The sequence below is a fragment of the Leuciscus leuciscus genome, assembly GCF_965113295.1.
Source record: "Leuciscus leuciscus genome assembly, chromosome: 21".
Classification (NCBI taxonomy): Eukaryota; Metazoa; Chordata; class Actinopteri; order Cypriniformes; family Leuciscidae; genus Leuciscus; species Leuciscus leuciscus.
The window spans coordinates 9,825,304-9,847,680 of NC_138745.1; the positions used below are offsets into that span (position 1 = coordinate 9,825,304).

General features: G+C 36.1%; 1 protein-coding gene across 1 annotated transcript in view; it reads right to left on the reverse strand.

The window, feature by feature from the left end:
* erbb2 (erb-b2 receptor tyrosine kinase 2) overlaps window positions 1–19,301 on the reverse strand; it is a 33,566-nt gene extending 14,265 nt beyond the window's left edge. The window contains exons 1-14 of the mRNA XM_082152319.1: window positions 19,014–19,301; window positions 9,230–9,381; window positions 8,332–8,521; window positions 7,464–7,592; window positions 7,312–7,380; window positions 6,857–6,972; window positions 6,627–6,768; window positions 6,381–6,509; window positions 5,690–5,816; window positions 4,698–4,771; window positions 4,445–4,535; window positions 3,758–3,960; window positions 1,559–1,691; window positions 597–687 (exon numbers count right to left, since the gene is read on the reverse strand). Coding sequence (XP_082008445.1) covers window positions 597–687; window positions 1,559–1,691; window positions 3,758–3,960; window positions 4,445–4,535; window positions 4,698–4,771; window positions 5,690–5,816; window positions 6,381–6,509; window positions 6,627–6,768; window positions 6,857–6,972; window positions 7,312–7,380; window positions 7,464–7,592; window positions 8,332–8,521; window positions 9,230–9,381; window positions 19,014–19,092 — 1,725 coding nt within the window. The 5' untranslated portion in view covers window positions 19,093–19,301. The remainder of the gene's footprint in view (window positions 1–596; window positions 688–1,558; window positions 1,692–3,757; window positions 3,961–4,444; window positions 4,536–4,697; window positions 4,772–5,689; window positions 5,817–6,380; window positions 6,510–6,626; window positions 6,769–6,856; window positions 6,973–7,311; window positions 7,381–7,463; window positions 7,593–8,331; window positions 8,522–9,229; window positions 9,382–19,013) is intronic.
* Window positions 19,302–22,377: the final 3,076 nt, after the last annotated feature.

The following is a 22,377-nucleotide window of genomic DNA, read 5'->3' on the forward strand; positions in this document are numbered from 1 at the left end:
AAAATAGGTGAAAAATAATGTGTTTTTGAAAATTATTATTGTTAAATTATTATTAAAGCATGAAATCCTATTCTAGTAGAAAAACAAAATCAAGACTTTGTAAAAGGGCGAAATATGGCTTCTTTAATGTAAAAAATGTAAATTAAAAATGTACCTTGTATTACTTGCTTTCTTCCATTGAACACAAAAGGAAAAAAAATTGTTTTTGTTTTTGTAACACTTCTTGGAACTGAGGAACTGCGTTTATCTTTTATCAAGTACCATGTGATGTACTAAAAATAACAATAAAGTTGACTTTGACTTTTGGTGCTTTTATGGTGCATTTCTGTTCATTTTTCTTTCACTGTATGGAAAATAGCAGCGTGAACAACATTCAGATAAACTTATTTTGTGTTCCACAGAAAGAAAGTTGTACAGGTTTGAAACAACATAAAGGTGAGTAAATAAATTATTTTTTTTTTTTTTGACAATATAAAAAAAACGTTGAATATTTTATATATATATATATATATATATATATATATATATATATATATATATATATATATATATATATATATATATATTTGTTTTTGAATTTTGCATTTGCATCTTACTCGGCCTGTACAGGAGGCAGAGCCGTTGACTGGTCGACACTCTGGATGGCAAGGACCACAGTTAAATCCATCCACAAACTCCCGGAATGATCTGTGGAAAATGCATTTGATGTAGAGATAAACATTAAGAGTTTAAAACCAACTTCTATAACAACAGCATATAAATCTGCATTCTTTATTGTATTTCATTAAAGGTAGGGTAGGCAATTTTTGGTAATACTGGTTAAAAAACTCTCTTCAAATCCTAAAAGCAATCAATAATAGAAGTGGTCTAAATATAAAAAAATTTACATATATCTGCTGTGGAAGTCTCAGGACCAAAAAATGTTTGTCCAATCGTTGCGCAATGATATGATGCCCACGCAGACATCACACATCATCAGCACATTCCGTAAGGCTATGCAGAGTTGTGGACAGACAGTCACCGGGAGCCGTAAACAAATAGCAGCCGCCATTTACAGTTCCTCCTAAACCAAAACAACAAGCTTATGCTGCGTTCACGCCATGTTGTAACCATAATTACGAGATGGCAACCCATGGCGTTCTAAGGAGTTGTTCATGTCCTCAGACTCAGATTTTTTGCGTTTCTGTCTACACTATCAACGCCGAAATTAATCTGCAGCAATCAGGTAGTACAAGTAAGAGCTCTGTAAGTTGTTCATTATCATTGTAATGTTATGTGCTTTGAGACATTAAGTAAACTTTGTTCATGTCTTTTGGAGGAGGTGTGTCTATGGAGAACGCTCTGAAGGGAGGGTGGGATCTTATGCTTTCAAAGCTTGCTATTGTTAGCCTCTCCGAAATTGCCTACCCTACCTTCAACAGATATTGACATAGTGGAAAAGCCCTGTGCACAAAATTCAACATTCAATAATCGATATGAACTCTACTTGTATTTATGTAAGTAAACATAACAAAGCACAACAACAAATTAAAAATCTGCTTATTTATACTGTACTCACCCCTGCAGGACATTACACTGCTCCACACACTCCGTCCCACGTTTGTAATTCACACACGACACACACTGACTTGGTCCCGGCCCCCAGCAGCCTGCATTCGTACATAGGGGGTCACAGATTCTTCCCTCTGAAGCTACACAAGAGAGAGAAGAATGTCCAGTTTGATTCCATAATCAAGCATGTAATGGAATATTATTCATTATGGGAAACTAAAAAGTGTGAACAAAAACATTTTTTTAACAAAAGGAAATAAATCCAAATTTAGTTTCTAGTTTAATAGACAACTGTGACTGGATTTTTCCACCAGTGTTACAGTTTATTTTGATTGTCCACTTCAGATATTCTACTAAAAAATAAGTAACTTTCCAACTACATTTGTGTAAGTGGACTGTTAAATTAGGGTTAGGTGTTAGGGTTCGGGTTAGTAGAATAAGTTGCAAAGTAACTTATAGTTAGTAGAATGTCTTAAGTGGGTCATCAAAATAAAGCGTTTTCTAAATTAGTTGTAAATACTAAATAATCTTTGAAATCAAGTTTTACACAATGACTACTGCAAGGATGCCATTAAGAATGTGTCTACATAATATTTCAAATATGTTGTGACTGTTTTAAAAACAACAAGACACTCAAGGCTATGCTCTGCATATAGTCGCTCTACTGCATGCCATGCTTAGCCACACACTGTTTTTTGGATTTTGTATTGCGATTTTTTTTTAAACACTAGACCATGGGGACAAGCTATATCATACACTAATACAGACTGTACAAGATGTATAAGATGAGTCATATTTACAAAAACAATTCATAACATCTTTCTGAGTTTTATTTCAGAAGCATCATACAGTACTACATTCTCTTGAATTAATGATTCAATAACAAATACATTTTTTAACAGTCACTTGTTGATGTAATCGATAAATGCGTTATTTTAAGCACAGAGTTTCTATCAAAAGCTGATTTACTCTATTTTGATCGCTACCGTAGACATCAGGTTGTATATTTGAACTTTAAACTTTCATCCCAGTGCTTATAATAATTTGAACTCTTGTATCACAGAAATAATGATACTATGAGGTAGAACACACTGTTTGTAAAGCTGTTTCCTGAGTTTCTCTGGGTCAGCGGCAACACAGATTTGAATGTTGCGATATGATTTTGTCAAAAGTTTAATAGACAGACGAATTGGAAGAAGATCGCGTGGGTGTTTGAATCGAGATTACAGTCTTTTAAAGATGAATCGTGCAGCTCTACTGTCTTATATCTCTCTCAGCATGAGTACCGCGAGGGCTTTTCAGTCCATTCAGTCTCGCGTCGCTTTCACGCGCCCACTTGGGATATTATTTCACTAAACCCTCATAGATAACAACATATTTTATCCTCTGTTGGAACAAAAGTGGCTAACTTCTGTCAACCTCGTCTATAAGCAAGGACAAAAATAAAGCAAAAATTCTATTTTAAACTCGTAAAACCAAAAAATTGCGATAGTTAGGTGAATAGTTTTTTTCTCCCTTTTCTTGTTATTGCTTGGACAATTAATAAATTCTTATTTAATTTAATCATATTTATGTAAATAATTAAATTATTTATATTTCCTATTGAAAAATAGGTCAAATGACGTGCTGTAGTTTAAATAGTTTTCTGTTTTTTCATCTCTTAAAATTCTGAATGTCATTTTAAAAATGTGGAAATTAGCAGAAATAAGTTACCAAAACACTTATATGACCCGACAAGTGCTAATTTATATAAATGTGTATAATACATAACTAAAAAAAAACGTACTGCACACTATATTAACTGTAGTGGAACGGTGATGTTATATAATTCTTGTTAACAGTTTCCAGCATTTCTCTAATAAAAGTGTCCATATTTTAAATGTGTGCACATTACCGCAAAGTGCAACATTTACCGTACAATGATTGGCAGTGGTCAAAAAGGATTAGCAGAACAACTTTTGGATTGATCTCTTCTTGTAAACACAGAGATGTGGATTCAGACAGCAATTTAATTACCACACAACCTTAGTGGGAAAAAAAACTTAGTAAAAAAAAAAAATTGTCCTACCTCGCCCATTATTTTTTTTATGCGGGTGGTGGGAGAAAAACACTGACATTCTAGATTTAGACAGCAATAAAAAATTACACTACATCCCCTTGAGAAACAATCACCATCCGAACAGGGTTAAATATAATGGTCTTTTACCACATGTTTGCGGGTCTTGGTTGCCGCTGCTGATGAGGTTGGGTGCCTGTGTGGGGTGGAGCATATGGGACCAGGGCAAAGAGGAGGTGTAGCACAGTCTGGAGTTATTATGAAACAGTACTAAACCTCCGGTGACACTGCGCAAGGAACGCAACCCGAGAGACTCGATCTGCAAAGACTGAACTCCCAAAGACAAAACACCCCTGCAGAGAGATAAACCGAAAACTACATTATAAGGCAACAAGATACTAGAGTTATACATTTATGCAGAAAAAATGACCAGTTTGCATGTGCAAATGTCCTTGCTATGATGATGAATTGTTCTTGGTGGGTTTCAAATGTTAAAGCTACTAGTCTATCATACACCCATTTGTGTGCGTCAATCTTTATTTTGACTAAAGTGTGGAAAAATTACCAACAATTTTATAGATTAACTAGGCACATTCCTTTCTCACAGTCTGTCTAGTTAGAACTGGCTTGAGGGGTTGAAAGAAAAGTAAAAAGATACATCATGCAGCAGGTGTAGAGGATAATCATTAACCTTTACAACTAATAAGAAACTGCAGGTTTGATAAGTCTAACTAGACGTCAGACAAACAAGAAAGTGGGTAAACAGTCTAGCAAATAATGTGTTTAAAGACTGGATTAGGAAACGGGGAAAAGGGGAAAAAAGACAGATATACTTACTTGTAAAGCATTCTTCCTCTGATCACCTTCAAGTTTTCAAAAACACTCAGATTAAGCAAATAATCTGGCCATGCATCTATGTAGAGATATCCTAAAATACAAATATAATGTTATTTAAAATGCAAAATTAATTTAATTATACACTGGTACAGCTAGTAGCATATTGCTATATAGATTTTAGTTCACAAAGCACTGATCTTGGATCTATCGACTTGTATTTTCTTTAGAAATCCAGTTGAACTGAGATCTTCACCTGTGATTTCTTTTATCGACTTCAACTTCTCGAGGTCACTCAACTGCAGTCCAGATGAATTGGTAACTGCATTACTGTATTGACAAGAAAATATACTTTAACATTATAAGTGTAACAATAGGTATAACAATACCAATCAATCATGTATGAAAAACTTGAAATAAGAAGAAAGGTTTTAAGGTCAGTTAGTTATTCACCCTCAGGTTATTCTAAACCCATATGACTTTGACTCACACAGTCAAACTCTAAAAAGCTGTCAACTCTAAAAAGGGCCAAAAGCACCATAAAGTATTCTAAAAGCATACACAAATTCAAGCTTGGCATACCAAGACAATTTGTGTCAAGTTTGAAGTCAATAGCTAAGTTGCTAATTAAACTTGTGCAAAAAATAAATAAAAAATTGCATAAAACATTTAGGAATAAAGCAATGTTTCCATCCCATGTGTTCAAGAATAAAATCTTCACTTCCTGGGAAATTGGCTCAAAGTATCAGTAATAAAATAATAAATAGTTGCTGCAACCAGGGAAGCCTGTGAGCCTTTATTTCCTATATAATAAATTACATGCGCCTCAGAGGTTATGCAGATGAAACCGCAATAACAAATGCTGTCATGTTATCTTGCATTCAGAGGCGAACGTTTGGTTGGGAACGCAAACGTGTGAGGGAGGAAATTAAACCAAATCATTTTGATGACAGACTTTGGCTCAGTCATCTCAGAATGACTAAAACAAAGTCCACTGTTTAATCCAGTTATCCAATTACTTTTCAGGGAAAATCATCTTTTTCGTTGTACATCGAAAAATGTATTCAGTAAATGTGTTTCTATTGTAGTTTATGTGCATGTTTTCTTATAGAATAAAAAAATGAACCGCCTCATCTGTGCACATTTTTATGCTTTTTATTTTAAGATTTTGTTAGAGATCGAGCAACATAACGGCTGAGTAGATGATGACGGCATCGTAATTTGTAGGTGAAAGAGGTCCTTGCTTACGCTTTGAAGGAGTCTGAAAGAAAAGCCAAACTGCCGTAGATCTTCTCACAGCCAATGAACATGCCAATGTTGGTGGTATCCACCACTGTCACCCCCTGAAGGTTTCCCATTCCTAGCCCATAACACACTAACAGACAGAACATGCATAATTTAATACTACTATAAGAATAAAATAAATTATGCACACAGTATTTATACACTACCTGTCAAAAGTTTGGAATAATTTAGTTTTTTTTTGCTTTTGATCAATTGAATGCATTGTAGTGTATCACGGTTTTCACAAAAATGTTAAACAGCATATATTAGAATGATTTTTGAAGGATCATGTGACATGATCATATGGAGTACAGGCGTAATGACTGCTGAAAATTCAGCTTTGCCATCACAGGAATAAATTACATTTTAAAATATATTTATATAGAAAAGGGTTATTGTCTATATTACTGTTTTTACTGTAATTTTTATCAAATAAATGCCTTTTTGATATTAATTATTCCAAACTTTTGACAGGTAGTGAGTGTATTTATACACTATTTTGGAACAACTTTAAGAATACAACTTGTGTTATGAATAGCTTTCTCACAGATTTTGGAACTCAACAACACTTAAAATCAAGTTTGTGTAGCTAGCTAGAATCATGTATTAGCGTAAGCACAGTATGTTTCAGCCAAAAACATACACACATACAGACCTTTTGGACACTCTCCTTCACACTTTTCACATTTCTGTGATTCTTGTCCATCTGGGTCGACAGTGATGACTTCCTTGTTAGATTTAGGACAGACCATTGTACATGCCACTTCCATGGCCAAATAGTTATCTAAAGAAGTAGAAAGTACAGCATATATAATAAATACATATGAAGAGAAAGAAAAGGCAAGACCTTTGGACATACAGCAAGATATTGTATTGTTAGCTAATTAAACGTTTGACATACGGGGACACTGTTTAACACATGTGGCTCCAAAGCTGAACTTTTTGTCCTTGTTAGGTTTGGATTGGAAGGAGGTTGGGTCATAGATGGTGGGAGGGGGGCAATTGTCTTTACACGTCCCACTGTCATTAAAGTGACGACAGGCCTAAACATGCAAAAATAGGATGAAACAGATATTATTATATGTCAGTTAGACATGAATGATATAAATGCAATATTAATGATCTTTTTACCAGACAATCAGAGTCTTTCGGCCCTGTGCACCCGGCAGCACACTGCACATGACAGCAATCATTGGGATTCGGACCCTTACAGCGCGAACAGCCAGATGAGCATTGCACAGAGGTCACTGCAGAGAAAGAGGTACACGCAATGGTGTATCATACATGTCTGACAAGATTCAGAATTGTCTCAGAGGAACAATTCCATTACGTTTCACGACAAAACACAAATAGTTAGATATTTAATTGGTCAAACTGTGTCTATTTATTCTCTTATAGGGAATGCAGAATTGAACTGATCAGAAATGTTCTCTTGTATAAACTAGGTTAAATACTGTCATATAAATTTAGGGGCATGATAATGTATTTATTAAATATGAGATGGACTGGTAATCTTGATTCAATTCAACTGAATTCACGTATTTTTATTAAACACGAAAAAATACAAATCTGTCAATGACACTCACATGTTTGGCAGTCCTGATTTGTTTCTCCCCAACATCCACCGGACTCACAAGCAGAAGAACAAAGAGGACCTGAAAAAAGATCATTACTATTGAGCAATAACAAGTATATGATGCATCGAATAATGTAATGTGTAATGTGATAGTTCACTCACAGTTCTTTGGAATGTCTTGCAGGTGCAGCAGTTTGTTTTCAACTGTTGTAACAGTGTCTTTCCAAATAATATTCCGAGGAAAGCAAAGTTGAGGATTTCCCCAAATATAAACCCCGCCAAGCAGGATTTCTGTGAAACAGTCAATAATTTTACTCACAAGGTTCCGTTTTCATGACTGTACAACAATTTAAAAAAAATAATTTTATAGAGAATGCAAACACAAAGAGTAATTTCTAGTCAATAAAATATTTTGGACCTGAGCATAAAGAAGTCAATAAGAAGTCACGTGATTGAGAGTTTTGAGTCAGGGGAAAAAATGTCCCATTATAGAGGGTCGCCATCTCTTAATTATGGTAATTACCACATGGCGTGCCGTGAACGCAGCATAAGCTTGTTGTTTTGGCTCAGGAGGAACTGTAAAAGGCGGCTGCTGTTTGTTTGCAGCGCTCAGTGACTGTCTGTCAACTCTGCTTAGCCTCATGGAACGTGATGATGACATGTAAGTGAGTGATATCTGCGCATGCAGGGTGAGCGAAGGTATGGAAATACATAGCTTGACAGGCACGCAGGACATCCTCTCAGGACCAAATGCAATGATTGGACAAACATTTTTTTGGTCCTGAGACTTCCACAGAAGGTATATACATATTTTAATAATTATACCACTTCTATTATAAATTGCTATCAGGATGTGAAGATAGTTTCAACCAGTATAACAAAAAGTGTAAACTGAATCTTTAAATTAACATAGCTTTAACTGAAATAGACAAAAAAAAAAATGAGTAGCCAGTAATAAAACTTTCACTCTTAAATCTATAATAACCCAATATAAATTTGACTTAATGCTTGTAAGTCCCACACTCCTTACCTGTAAGACTCCTGAGACGTAGTTCTCTCAGGCCGATTCCCACCTGACTGTGGTTGATGTTGTTATGTACCGCGAGAGCATAGCTGGAGTTATACAGCTGACTGCCTCGTATGATCCGCAGATTGTCCAGAGGAACTGAACGCACTGAGACGTGAGCTATCAGCACATACCCCTGAACCTCCACAATCTCCTGCAGACAAACATGAGCATCCTTTCATTTTCATCATTATATTGACATTTGAGACTCATTATTAGTGAGTGACTTAAATTAATAGCAATTCTATTGTTCTTATCAGTTGTGTAAGAACTCGTGAACCTTACAAAAACCGAATTACATTTAAAGGCAAACTTTTACTTGAAATAGGATGTTAGGATGGGTCATTCCTGTTATGCAGTACCCTTTAAGCCGTGAACTTTTTAAAAATGATTATGCCTATGAAATTTAAACCCGAAGTATCTCTATAAAAGGGTATTGCAGACTTTCAGAAATATGCTCTGGTCAAACTCAGGCACACACACATTATTCATTACAATGTGAGTATTTACACAATGGCAAGAAAATGAACAGGAGTTTAGAAATGCTTGAGCACCAAAGAAATCTGCTGTATAATAAAGAGCTACCCTGACACAGTCAATTCAAGTCAAGTCAAGTCACGTCACCTTCATTTATATAGCGCTTTTAACAATATAGATTGTTTCAAAGCAGCTTTACAGTGATAATAGGAAATTAAAGTAACAGTGATTGATTTGGCTTTACAGCAGCTCTAGAATAAAGTTATTATCCAGCTAAAGTTAGTTTTGATTGATTCACTTCCGTCGCAACGAACATTAGTTATTAATTTAGGGGCTACTAACACGACACCGTTCTAACACACACAAACACATGACAGTCCCGTACCTGCAAAAAGGAGAGGTCTGGAGTTCCCTGCAGATGTGTGATCTCCAGGTTACCATGAACAACTTGACAGCCCGTGTACAGCAGCCTGAGCATCTCATAATGATTCTCAAGACTGGAGGGTAAAGCCAGCTTCATGTCTGTCCCGAGACATACTGAAAAGTAAAACACAGACACACACATCAGCAGGACTGTATAAAATGATGTCGTGAAGTTTCTGTGTGTATGTGATATGACGAATGATTTTATCAAATGAATAGGTGAAATGCTCATGAAGTGACTCTCAGAGCAGCTCTGCAGATGAAATTCATGCGTTCATGTCCTCATATAGTGACACCACAGGAGAATAAAGTTCAACACTTACTTCAGCAATAAAAAATAATTAAACATCTGTGTAAAGTCATTTTTGCTTATTGGTATGATTGAATTAGATCATTGCAGCAGCAAAGACCCTGGTTAATAAAGTGAGATTAAATATATAAAGTATATTTGTATTATTTAACATATTTAATTATTGCAGGTTTGTGTAATAATAAAGTTTGCATTTTACTATTTATTAATTTTGAGGAATACTGAATCTGTTTCTGTGCAAGCGATATGAGTAAATGCATGCTCACATTTAGTCTAGAACAATAACCATCATGTTAACACAGAACACACAACGACTCTGCATCTTACTCGCGATTCCTCTCGACATGGGGATAGGAGAGCTGCCAGTCAATAAATGGGAAAACAAAGTAACTTGCGATATTTATTTGAAAAAGTACCTCAGATATTTTGGTGTAAATTTAAAAGTCATGCATTATTTTACTTGTTACTCAAGTAATCTCATTATGTAACTCGTGTTACTTGTAATGTGTTTCCCCCAACACTGTTTATTGTTGCGTTATAAAGTTATAAACTTTAAAGGGTATGAATGTAATAGAAGTCCCCTCTCAAAACAATCTGCATGGCACTCTTCGTGGCCATTAAAAAGATTCAGCAGTTGTTTCAGCAACGCACCGGCATGGTGTTATTTGAAAAATACATCTCATACGCGGGCTAAAACCGTTATACCGCATGAACTAGTATACCACCCAGCACTACATAAAATAAATTAACATCATTTTAGAAATTAACATAATGGAAATTAAACTCAGAGTACTGCCTACAAAGTCTGTACAGTCTGAATGTATTATTCACATTGTCTTGTAGAGGAAAATAACACCTTAAAGGCATATACATGATTTGTTTCATTTACAGTCATGACTACTGTCCTCCTGTCTTGGCTTTATCACACTGCTACTCTGTGCAGGCCAGGAGACTGTAAATAGATGTGTTTGACACTCACTCTGAGTGTCCATGTCATGACGTGCAGTGCTGTACTGAGATTTGTGCATGTGTGTGTCAATTCACAGATGATTTATTGTAAATCCTCATTCACAGATGATTTATTGTAAGTCACTATATTCAGTGCACTGTAAACTGCAGGCTAGCATTTGACAATAGACTGACAATAGACCAAAATCATTTCTATTACACCTCTACGAGTTCAATGAGCACACATATTTCATGTAGCCTTTTTGTAGATTTTTTTATGTTTAATGTCAGTTAATTCCAGTGGCCGGTCGCAAACTGCTTAAACTAGTTGTACAAGTTAGTCATCTCATTTTTTTCTTCAAGACTGGTCATAACTTTTTTAAGTCAGTTACATAAAAACACAGATTGGTCTCATTTGAATCTTAAAAGTAAGACTGATTACCCCGTGGATAACTGCTGATCAGAATAGTTCTTAAGACACAGTCTTAACACAGTGGTTATGTTTATGCAACTGCTGCAAATGAAAATTTGCAAATACGGGTGATTAATTTTCTTTTTCTTTTTTGGGGGATAAGCTATTGTATGAGACATTATTGAAAGAGCTGTTTTGTGTAGTAACATAAGTAACATGTATGCATGCTGATGGGACTGAGATTGAATAATAAGTCACTATTTCCTCCTGTTCACACTTCCTTTCCAAGTTCCCTTCCTCCTCTTTCATCATCCTAACATTCCCTCGTCTCTGTGCATGTGTGTGTGTGTGTGTGTGTGTGTGTGTGTGTGTGTGTGTGTGTGTGTGTGTGTGTGTGTGTGTGTGTGTGTGTATAGGGACCTTGAATTGAAAACAACTCTATTCGTCCATGTCTCTGGCAGGCTCTGTTCTCTTTCTCTCTCATTGTACTTCTGTTTCTACATAATCATTTTTTACTCCTACTCAAACTTATTTTAAACTGGTTATTATACACCACAAATGTTTCACCAATGACATCCAAACCAACAGGTTTACACACACGCACACGCATGCTCTGAGTACCTCTGCAACCCTCTACAATGCGAGCATATGTGACCAAATTTCACGAGAGACAACTAAAAAATTTCTTTAATTAGCCCATGGCTAAATTGTACGATTACAGTTGCCTGTAATTGAGTTAGAGGCCAAAAATAAGTTTAGCACAGATATAATTTCACAAGTTTCACACAAATAATCAGATTAAAAGAAGTATGCTTATTTGGCGTGCTGTCTGAGATGTCCAAGAGATGGCTCCGAGCTCGGTATTTTGGCCTGAACCCAGAGTACTCCCCTCGTATCCCTCCCTGGCTCTGATAGAAAACAGACAAGAGTGAGGAGTCGGGGTGGCGGAGGGATGCTGAAAACTGTCATGGAACATAGGTCAGCAACGTAGGACTCCTCTCATGCTGATTGGATAAATAATTTGAACATGTTCCTCCCGAAACGTTAATAAAACATCATCTCATTGCCTGCTTCATTGTACGCGCACTCACCGTGAGAGAAAGAGAGAGCAGATGCAGGGCTCGTTGACAGAACTGTCAGACCGGAAATATTATTATTGTAACAATTATCTGTATTTAAGAAAGTAAAATGATAATGATAATTTAAATTACAATACTTGTGTGTTATTTTGGTGAAAAACATTAGAGCACTCAAATATGACACTCAACCGTACTTGTTTGGCGTGAAAATTGGTTCACGCTCATTGGTTCTTGCGTGTCAAGCAATTTACATTTTTGGATGAACTGTGCTTTTAATAACAGGTACACCAATAAAATGTCAGTAAAATTCATAATTGATGAAAAGATTAATGTGAACATTTATTTTAATGATGAAATAGAATACACTTTTTTTTTAAATCACAAATGCCAAGTGCATAGGCTTTCTAGCATTAATATTAGGCTACTATAGCAACATTTTAGTTAAGGACAGTCTGTTTCACAAAGTCACATATTGATTGCCACATTTGACAACGAACTTCCCACACCATGAAGAATGCAGCTCTACCAAGTAGGCTAAAGGTATGATGAAATATTGTTTTCAAGTTTAGAGGACGTAGTTAATTGATTTTTTTCTCTGTATTGTTATTGTTTGTCACCGGTTGCAGTTCTGGCTGTTCTAACTCACCATAAAAATATGCATCGGTTAGCGTTACGTGTTAGTGAAGCGGCGTGTTTTATAGAAAAGCAGACACAATTAATTACTTTTGGTGGTGGTGGTGGTATCATGGTAACTTTCTGTATTCATGGCAAAGCCGCTGAAATTGTGTATCTAAGACATATTTATATCTGGTGGTCAAAAACATGGTTATTTCATGGATATAGATAAGTAGAATTTTCTAATATGTTGGCCAAGGCAATTTTCCTTTTTGTTTTATGTAGCAATATTATTCAGTTCTCTACCATCGGTATTTACTGAGTAGTTTTTAGTTTCATAATTGTAGCGGCGACAGGTTTGTTTACAGTCTGAAAAAAAATTTAAAGGGGGTACTTTGCATTATGGCATCGCCCCCTTTCATTACTTGCCCCCCTCTTCAGTGCTCTGCAAGCTGAACCTCATTGGTTCTTGCGCGTCAAGCAAGCATGTTTGACTTTGAGCATGTTTGTTTACCAAATTTGAGTGCTCTATGTACGTTCGCTGAACGGTGTTCAATGTGAATAAAAGCCTAAATTAAATCTGTTTGTCAAAGTGTTCGGCATAGGGTGAACTATGCCTTTAATAACAGGTACTCCAATAAAATTTCAGTCAAATTCTGCTTACAATGTTGTGTTTGTGGTGAAATGTATATTTTGGAGGATCACATTTTTATTTATTCTGTGCTTTAAAACATGCAGTAACTGATATAGTAAGCGATGTATGTAATAGCAAAACAAGAGCTCATATAGACACATTCCTTGTCATTGGAAACTTGTTGTGTCACACGGTGTAAGAGCTGCTCTTGGTCTCTACAACAACAACACAAGAGAGACAGATTGAATTTAAATCAGTGCTCTTTACCTGTGCAGTGAGTAAATTCACCACACCTACTCTTGGTGTGCGGCCAGACAGGAAGTAGAGTGTGTACTTCACAAGCGTGTACTCAATAGGTTTTCAGCTGCCAAATTCTTTTAACCGCTGCTGTCACGGAGACTGATCTCACAGACAACAACAACAATACAGAAAACAGAGTGCAAGCTGACATTTACAGCGACCAAAGATCAACTGCTGTCTACTAGGTCCTGACCTTGGTTATAATAAGACAAACACCAAAGATCTTCCCAAGACAACCATTCCGACCCTTTATCACTGCCCACAAGAACAGGGTATCCAAACGGGGTATTATCACTTTGACCGTGTCCTCTGGGCATTGACCTCAAATACCACTGAATGGACAAGCAGTATTTGCATCAAAATCGATAACACTTTCAATAACACAGCGATGACAAAAACACTCAACTAAAGGGAACGTGCACAATGACAAATTAATTCAATATGTGAACCAAGGGCATAAACAAAATAGTTTCAAGTGTTGGTCACTAGTATAATACTGTATGCAAAAATACATTTTCCTTATTCATTCAAATACACATGTAACAGCTTTTTACAAAACATATCAGTGCTTTTCTACATGCATATTCTATTCTTGCTCTCTTGCACATAGTCAGTCATACAACAAACAAGAATTACTCAACCGACAGGAAGAACAGGATTTGGACGAGACCTTGTGTCTCTGTGTTTGTGAAGCGTGTATCACTCCGTTCTGACACACTGCTACACGCATACCAAAATACTGATGGGATGCACGTATGCCTATGCTGAACTAATGCATGCGAGCATTTCTGATGAGATAATGACCTTGAACATGCTTTACATATAGAAGCTTTCCTGCAGGTAATCTAACACAACGCACACCACAACAACAGCCTGCTTGCACGACAGTTGATGAGTGCATTAATCAGTTTGGCTAGTTTATCTAGATTCTTTCTTACATGGGTTTGATCTTTTTTGTGGCGAGGCTTTAGCTGTTCATTTTGCACAGTAAAAACCTCTTAAAAAATATTTTTAAACATTCAATATTTATCTAGTTTTGGATTTATAGCCTCTACAGAGACCATAGTGACCCAAAGCTGTGATTGTAAATACATCAAAACCATTATTTACAGCAACTTTTTTATTCATTCTTTAAGACCCTTTTTGTGCCGTTTGACAACTTCAGATGTCTTTTTTTGATATGCATCAAGGAATTTATTCAGTAAATGTGTTTCCATCGTTTTTTATGCAATTTTATTAATATATGTGCATTTTGGCGTGTCCATCCAGCATTTTTTGTCATTTTCATTGTGTTTTGAGACTTGGGTTACATCTACGTTAATCCGGATACATTTGAAATAGCGTTTTCGTATTGACATTTTTTTTTTAAGTGGTTTCCAAAAGTTTCTCGTCCACACTGAAGCGTCAGAAAATGCTCAATTCCCCTTACTGCACATGCGTAAGCCCTCATAAAAGCTCACTAGATGATACAGACGGAGCAAAAAGATCTCACGCAATTCTTTCGGCAGTATCATTTTATTTAGCAAGATATCTCACCATTCACTGATGTGTCCAGGTCGCACTCACTCACCATTATATGTTTGGTCTTAAACGCAACTGCTCTCATGTTTTGCAACAGGACAGCAAATGTGAGTAAATGATCTGTCATCTTTGCTGGACTGCGATATGAAGAGTGTACAAAGTAACATATTTTAGCAACTGTGTGAAATTGAACAGCACATAACAGACACAATACCTGTATAAACATGAAAACCAGGTTTTCAAATGTATACACTTTGGACAGCGTTTTCAAAAAGCTTTGTTTTCGTTCATAAAAACGCAGTCTCATTGTGGATGGAAGGCCAAAAAGAAGCATTTTCAAACAAAAACTATTAGTGTGGACAAAGCCTTGGAATGTAGGACACAAATTAAATGAACTACTTTGATGACACTTTTATGGAGCTTTTCTGCTATTTTTGGAGCTTAACAGCATTTTAATTACCATGCACTTTCATTGTATTGGGGAAAAAAAGAGCAGCACAAACATTCTGCTAACATCTATTTTTCTGTTCCTTAGAAGAACAAATTTAAATCTATTTGAAACAAAATGAGAAATTAAATGATGACAGAATTGTCATTTTTGGAAGAAATTTTTTCTTTAAGACGGATCTCAAAAATTGTATGCTATCTAAAACTGTGGGGGAAACAGAACCTAAGACAAAAATATAGCCTATAAAAGCACGACAATCACAAGACAAACTACTTCAGAAAATCAGTAATGTTCCATCTTTGCCATGTCAGTGAACAGTGAACAGTGTAAAACACATGCTGATACTATTTTCCAGTCTTATCATCCTTAATATTGAAGTCTTCATTTATCGTGACGTAACCCTTAACAAAACTCACAGACTTGTGTTTCATCAAAACACAGACAAGGAAATTTCCTCCTGGCTCTAATGAGTTACAAATCTGACTGCTACGGCCCGTTCACAAAAACTATAACGATATATAAGAGCACACCAACTGACAATAATGTGTTGTTTATTATAAGTGTGAGCTGCAGTTATGCCGTCTTCTACTTTAATGCTCTAGTCCGGTGGATTCTGATTGGCTGTCAATTATCATTCATCAGCTGAAACAAATCATTCTAAAAGTGATTCCAATTATATCAGAATGTCTGTGTCATTGACGTCTCTATTATTGTAGAATTATAAACCTTATAGTTATTGTCATCGTCCTTGGTGTGAAAGGGCCTTTACTCAGATAATAAGTGTTAAAGATAAAGATCCTGAAGACCAGTAAACGTGTGGTGACACTTTTAGCTAACAGCATTGCTAAAAGCCCCATTACAGGTTCTGGAACACTCAACAATGAAACACGTAAAGCATATCTAAGACAGCTCTGTACACCCGCAACAACTGATAACAAGGACAAGTCCACCGAGCACAGTAGTGAACCAACTCTTAGTTTAGTAACTGCACACACAACATGTACTTATGCATATGCAGAATCAGATGGCAAAAGTTTGACAGGGACAGGTTTTGCTAAGTTTTGAGAATTGGAGACGTGGTCACATTAGAAAAGGTCCCATGACAACAATGTCCCATGCAAATGTCCCAATGCCATTGTTTATGGATTCTGCTTGTCAACAAGACTGAATGCTTCTTGCGGGCTGTTGACAATCTGAGCACCTCAAGGATGTTTAACCCTTTAAAGCCTGACATATGAAAGAATAGTCAGAATTTTTTTTTTTTTTTTTAGGAAACAGTTTATCAAAAATCTTGAAAAAATTCGATTTTTGAGTACAATATTTGATAACCGAGGCCTTTGTGGCTCATTCAGTATATGAGAATATGGAGAGAAAAAAAAAAACCTTTTTATTCAGAGGACCAAACTGAGAAAAAGTATGCACTTTGTTGCAGTTGCTGATATTTATATAGCCAGAAAGTAAGATGAAATTAGCAAATTAATGTAAATAAATGAGATCGTATAACAGACTTAAAATGCATATAAATATCAGTTGTCACTCTCTCTCTATATATAAATGTTTAGTTTTATTATCAAAGATCATTTATTTTTATTTTATCGTTTATTTTATTATTTAAGATCAAAACTCTGTAGCTTTTATGGTGGGGGGCAAAAATATATAATGCAATGTAATAAAATGATAATTGAGAGATGTACAAATAAATGTTCCTCAAAAAAACAGATTTTTCAACAACAAAAAAACAAAAAACATTTATAATAATGATGTATGTATAATCAAGTAACTAAGAACTAAGTTGCTTTAGTCCATATCTTAAAATATCTAAAAATATTACTAACAATATAAAAGTTTTTATTGTTCTGTTTACTTTATAAAAATCCTTAAAGATTTCACAGGCAAAAAAAAACATGACCTGTGCATGACCTGAAGGGAATTTTTTTTTTTTTTTTTTTACTAAAAGGCACAACAAAACTTTTTTCAGCAAAGTCATTGATCATGTCGACAATTTAGATGCCTTAGATACATGAAAAATCGAACTGAAATGCAGAAACACATTTGTTTTGTTAAATGTGTAATCAGAAGCTGACAGTTACACAGAACTTTAAAGCAAACGACCTTTGGAATAACTTTCAGCGAGCAGGAAGGAGAGTATATGATTTCCTAAGAAAATATGAATTCTTCCACCACTGAGGTAGTACACGCAGAGAAATTAAAAGAAATTCAAAGTGTAGATATAGGTTAAAAAAAACAATAAGGGTTTATGACAGTGGTATTTTTGTGTTATGCAGAGAATGAGAACTACAAAGTTTAAACTGGTATTAAACCTCCCATCAATTCAGTTTTGTACACAATCCATTGCTGAATCCATTGTTTTACGGTCTGATGTATACTGGCCTTCTCTGTCATGTCATCTGTAGGCTACTATAATAATAACATGCACAAATAAGTACCAAAAAAAAAAAATACCATGGTTCTACTTTGGTGTCTATGACCTGTTTTATATCAATACCATGGTTTTAAGCATGTACCATGGCAATACCATAGCATTTTTCACATATAGTCCTATGTATATGGTTATTACTACCATGGATATCAAAGTACAATAGTAATACTATCTCAAATTACCATTGTACCATGGTACTACCACTGTACATCTACGTGTCTGCTACTACTATTTATTAATTCATTGCTATTTTTATTATTGATATTAGCAGCACCGCCATCATCATTATAATGTTGTTGTCCTGTGTTCATGACCCAATTGATTGCTTTTGTATTATTACCTATTGTTAAAATAATAACTTGTTGTGTGTCATTGTCATTATCATGTTGTTGTTCTGTGATTATGACACATTTAATTGTTATTCTATAATTATATTTTTACAAATGTTGTTTAGTATTAGCCTACATTTTGGTTAACAGGAGGGTGTCATTAATATTTCATAAATTCAAGATTTAAAAAAATAATAATGTTTTTACTTTTTGTATATTGGTTTAATTTTAAAATAAGGAGTTGTGCCCATTAAACTCATGAACTCTTGGCTGTCAGGTTTCAGCGCTATTGTCATGCAAAAGTTGCAAATCAAGTTTGTGCGACATACTTCACCTACGACTAATGCGAGAAAAAAAACACCGACGGGATTTTTTTGTTGTTGTTGTTAAACTTATCCACTTTAAATATGCCTAAATTAGTCAAATTAATACAAGTTTATATTGTAAAGTTTTTTACTCTAGTAAAACAACAAATCAAATTCCACACTGAAAGCAAGCGACGAACAGTCGCGTGAAAATGCAGTGGGCCCCGCGCGCCGGTCGCGTCGCGTCTTGAGCAGTGGATATGGGGTGTCAACCGCTTGAGTAGCAGTTTCAACACAAGAATGTCCCCCGCTGCTGTTTGTTTGTTCGTGTTAAACTCTATTTCTGCTCAGTAACTATAATATGGGAATTTGTGGATAGTTTGGGAATGTGTGGAGAGGACCCACCTTCTCTCCCTGTAGCGTCTGTAATTCCCAACAGCAGCAACAGGACCCAGACGAGCCCAAAACTTCCGTCCGCCTCCATCGATTAGTCCTCCATTAGTTAATAGTCCTCCAATTCATACCCAGATCTCGAATATGTTACACAGATCCACCTCGTGTAGTTTCGACGCTTTTAATAAACCTGTTTTCTTTTCTTTGTTATTTCCCGAAGACCAACAACTTCCTGGCAGGAGGGAGTGCGCCCGACTCTCCAGTCAGTGTGTGCATGTGTGCATGTGTGCGTGTGCCATAATGCGCGCGCTCCCGCGGAGGAGTGGCAGTACAGATTGACTCCAGCCCAGCAGTTCAGCAGCTCTACTGACACATTCAGAATCAGTCACAATGAGCTTTATTGCCGAGTACGATTACACAGAAGCTTCCAGTGCACAGACAGAATGACAGCGACAAGACAGATAATACAAATAGATATATTAAAATACAAAATAAACATTAGACAATGTATGTTATACAAATGCAAGGGAATGTGAATAAAAAGCATGGTATGCTGAATAAATAGGCTATAAGTAAAAAAAAGAGTGTTATGTATTGCACATGTCTATTGCCCAGTAGGGGCATTTAACTGTTCACGAGGTCCTGAGGAAAGAAACTTTTCTTGTGCCTGGCTTTAGTGTTCAGTGATCTGTAGGGGTCTGTGAGGGGTCCAGGGTGATTTTGCCAGACCTTTAACTCACTCTGGATGAGTACAGTTCTTGGAGAGTGGGAAGGGGTGTACCAATGATTCTCCCAGCAATCCAGACTATCCTCGGTTTGGTCTGAATTGGTTTGATTGGTTTGATTCATGCAGACTAATTATGGAGTCGGGATCAGTTTTAACAAGGCCATGGCAAGTGGTCATATTTTTTACTTGCCGACTTTAAATAAAAAGCATATTGTTTTCAACAAAATTAGAACAATTATAAAACAATAATAATAATAAAAAAAACGTAAATTTTTTTTTATTTTTATTTTATTTATCCTTTATTTAACCAGGAAAAGCCCATTGAGATTAAAAATCTCTTTTGCAAGGGAGACCTGGCCAAGATAGGCAGCAGAATTACATCACATCATTACATACGTACAAGACACACACAAAAAAACATGAAAATAAAAACAAATAAATTAATAGAAACAGTTTGAAAGCCAATTATGCACTTACAATGAAATCTCAATTAAAACATTGACATGTAAGGGAGTCCAACTCAAAACATCTCATTCTTAACTTAAAAACACTCAAAGGAATCATAATCGTAAAATATAAAACACAACACATAAAATCCATCCAACAACACTAAATTTCCAGCCATTGTAAGCCCAAAATGTGCCAACCTGTCCTTAGGCAAATGTCAACATTACATTTTATTATAACTTGACTCCTGTCTGAATGCATGTTAGCGTGTTACACAGCAGATGAGCCTGCATATCAAAATATGATACTGAAATTTTAGAGACAGAATTCATACAAATATTTTAATTTAAGACAGTTCTTGAATAAGGTGTTTGAAACCAACAACAACACATTTGTGTCAATGGACTTTTGACTTCAGTAAGCCTAATCGCATTTGTGACAACTTGCCCCACTCTGGTCAGTAGTCAGTTATGGCTAGCAACTAATTGTTTGTAATTAAATTCTATAGGACACTGTCATTCAGATATCAGAAACTATTTGCTTCTGAGTAGTATCTATTGCAATTTTATTAGTAAGACTTTTTATTTAACTTTCACCACTTAAGTAATTACAAAAGAGTTATTAGTAATTATAGTAGACCAAAATAATGAGCATTAGTATCTAATAAATAGTTACTGGAAAAACTGGAATGGTAATGTTAGGTTTCTGGTTGCAGCAACGAGGAAACAGGATTACTGTGCAGCAGACTTTACTAACAATAAACTTTAAACTTACAGAAACACTCGGGAGACTAAGAACCAGGACAGAACAACCAGCTTAACATTAACGTCGACAGACACTGAACATGACAAAAACACAGGGCTTATATACACAGAGCAAATGAGGGAAACGAGACACAGCTGGGACAAATGAACTCAATGACAGAAACCATAGTAACAAACAAGCTTGGGATGAACTAATGAAGGAGGAGTGGCTAGAAACTGAACACAATGAACAGAGGAAGTCCAAACACAAACAGAAATGTGACATTACCTCCCCCTCCTGGAAGGCGCGTCCTAGCGCCATAAACAATCAAGAGGGGTGGGTGCCCTGGAGGCTAACTAGGAGAGGCATAGGTAGGACAGGATGCCCCCAGCCCCAGGATGGTACCAGTGATACAGGAAGCCAGGGAGGTTCTGGCAGCTCAGGGGCCCAGGGCAGAGCTGGCAGTTCGGGGGCCCAGGGCGAAGATTGCAGTTCTGGGGACCAGGGCGGAGCCGGCCATCTTGGTCAAAGACTCTGGTTCGGGCGTGGCAGCGGCCATCTTAGCCAAAGGTTCTGGCTTGGGCGTGGCGGCGGCCATCTTGGCCAAAGGCTCTGGCTCGAGCGTGGCAGTGGCCATCTTGGCCAACGGCTCTGGCTTGGACGTGGCTGCGGTGAAGCTGCAGTAACAGCGGCCTGGTGAAGTGCCAAGGCTGCTTCTAAATTATCCCGGCTAGATAGTGGACAGAAGGCTTTAAAACGAGTGAAATAAATCTATAGTGCACGCATGAACTAATGAAGGAGGAGTGGCTAGAAACTGAACACAATGAACAGAGGAAGTCCAAACACAAACAGAAACGTGACAGGTAAACAATTAAAAAGTCCAATATTTAGTGAATAAGGACAACTTTTTTACAGTAGAGCTAAAATAGATATTATCACTACCGGATGAGCTATTAGTAAAAGGAAGAATTCATAACTTTGCTATTTTTTAATTTTTAGGAATAAATATTTGATCCTTGGGAAATGCAACTGTTCAAACTAGATTAACTGTTTAAACAAAAAGTGAACATTTATTAATTAATTAATTTCTTATTATCTTTTAAAAATTGTTTCCAAAATGTTAACACTATGCATTACTTGCAGTGGCTGCTTTTCTCAAAAGTCAATAGACATGGGGAATATTCCAGAGAATGGCATGTGTTGCCAAAAGTGATCTTTTTTTCTCACATTGATAGTGAGTGTTTGTACCCCAAGCTCAAACTCTGAGTAGGCAGAAAGAGGAGGAAGAAGAATAAACCTCTTTCATTCAAAACTATCAAGCGTCTTGTCACCTACATGACCCCTCGTAATATAGCCAGAGAGTGAGTAAACCTTACTTCAGTTTATCATATAGCTGTATATTTAGTGTGCATTTATCTATACCAAACTAGATTTCTTGAGACAAATGCTTTTACAGTC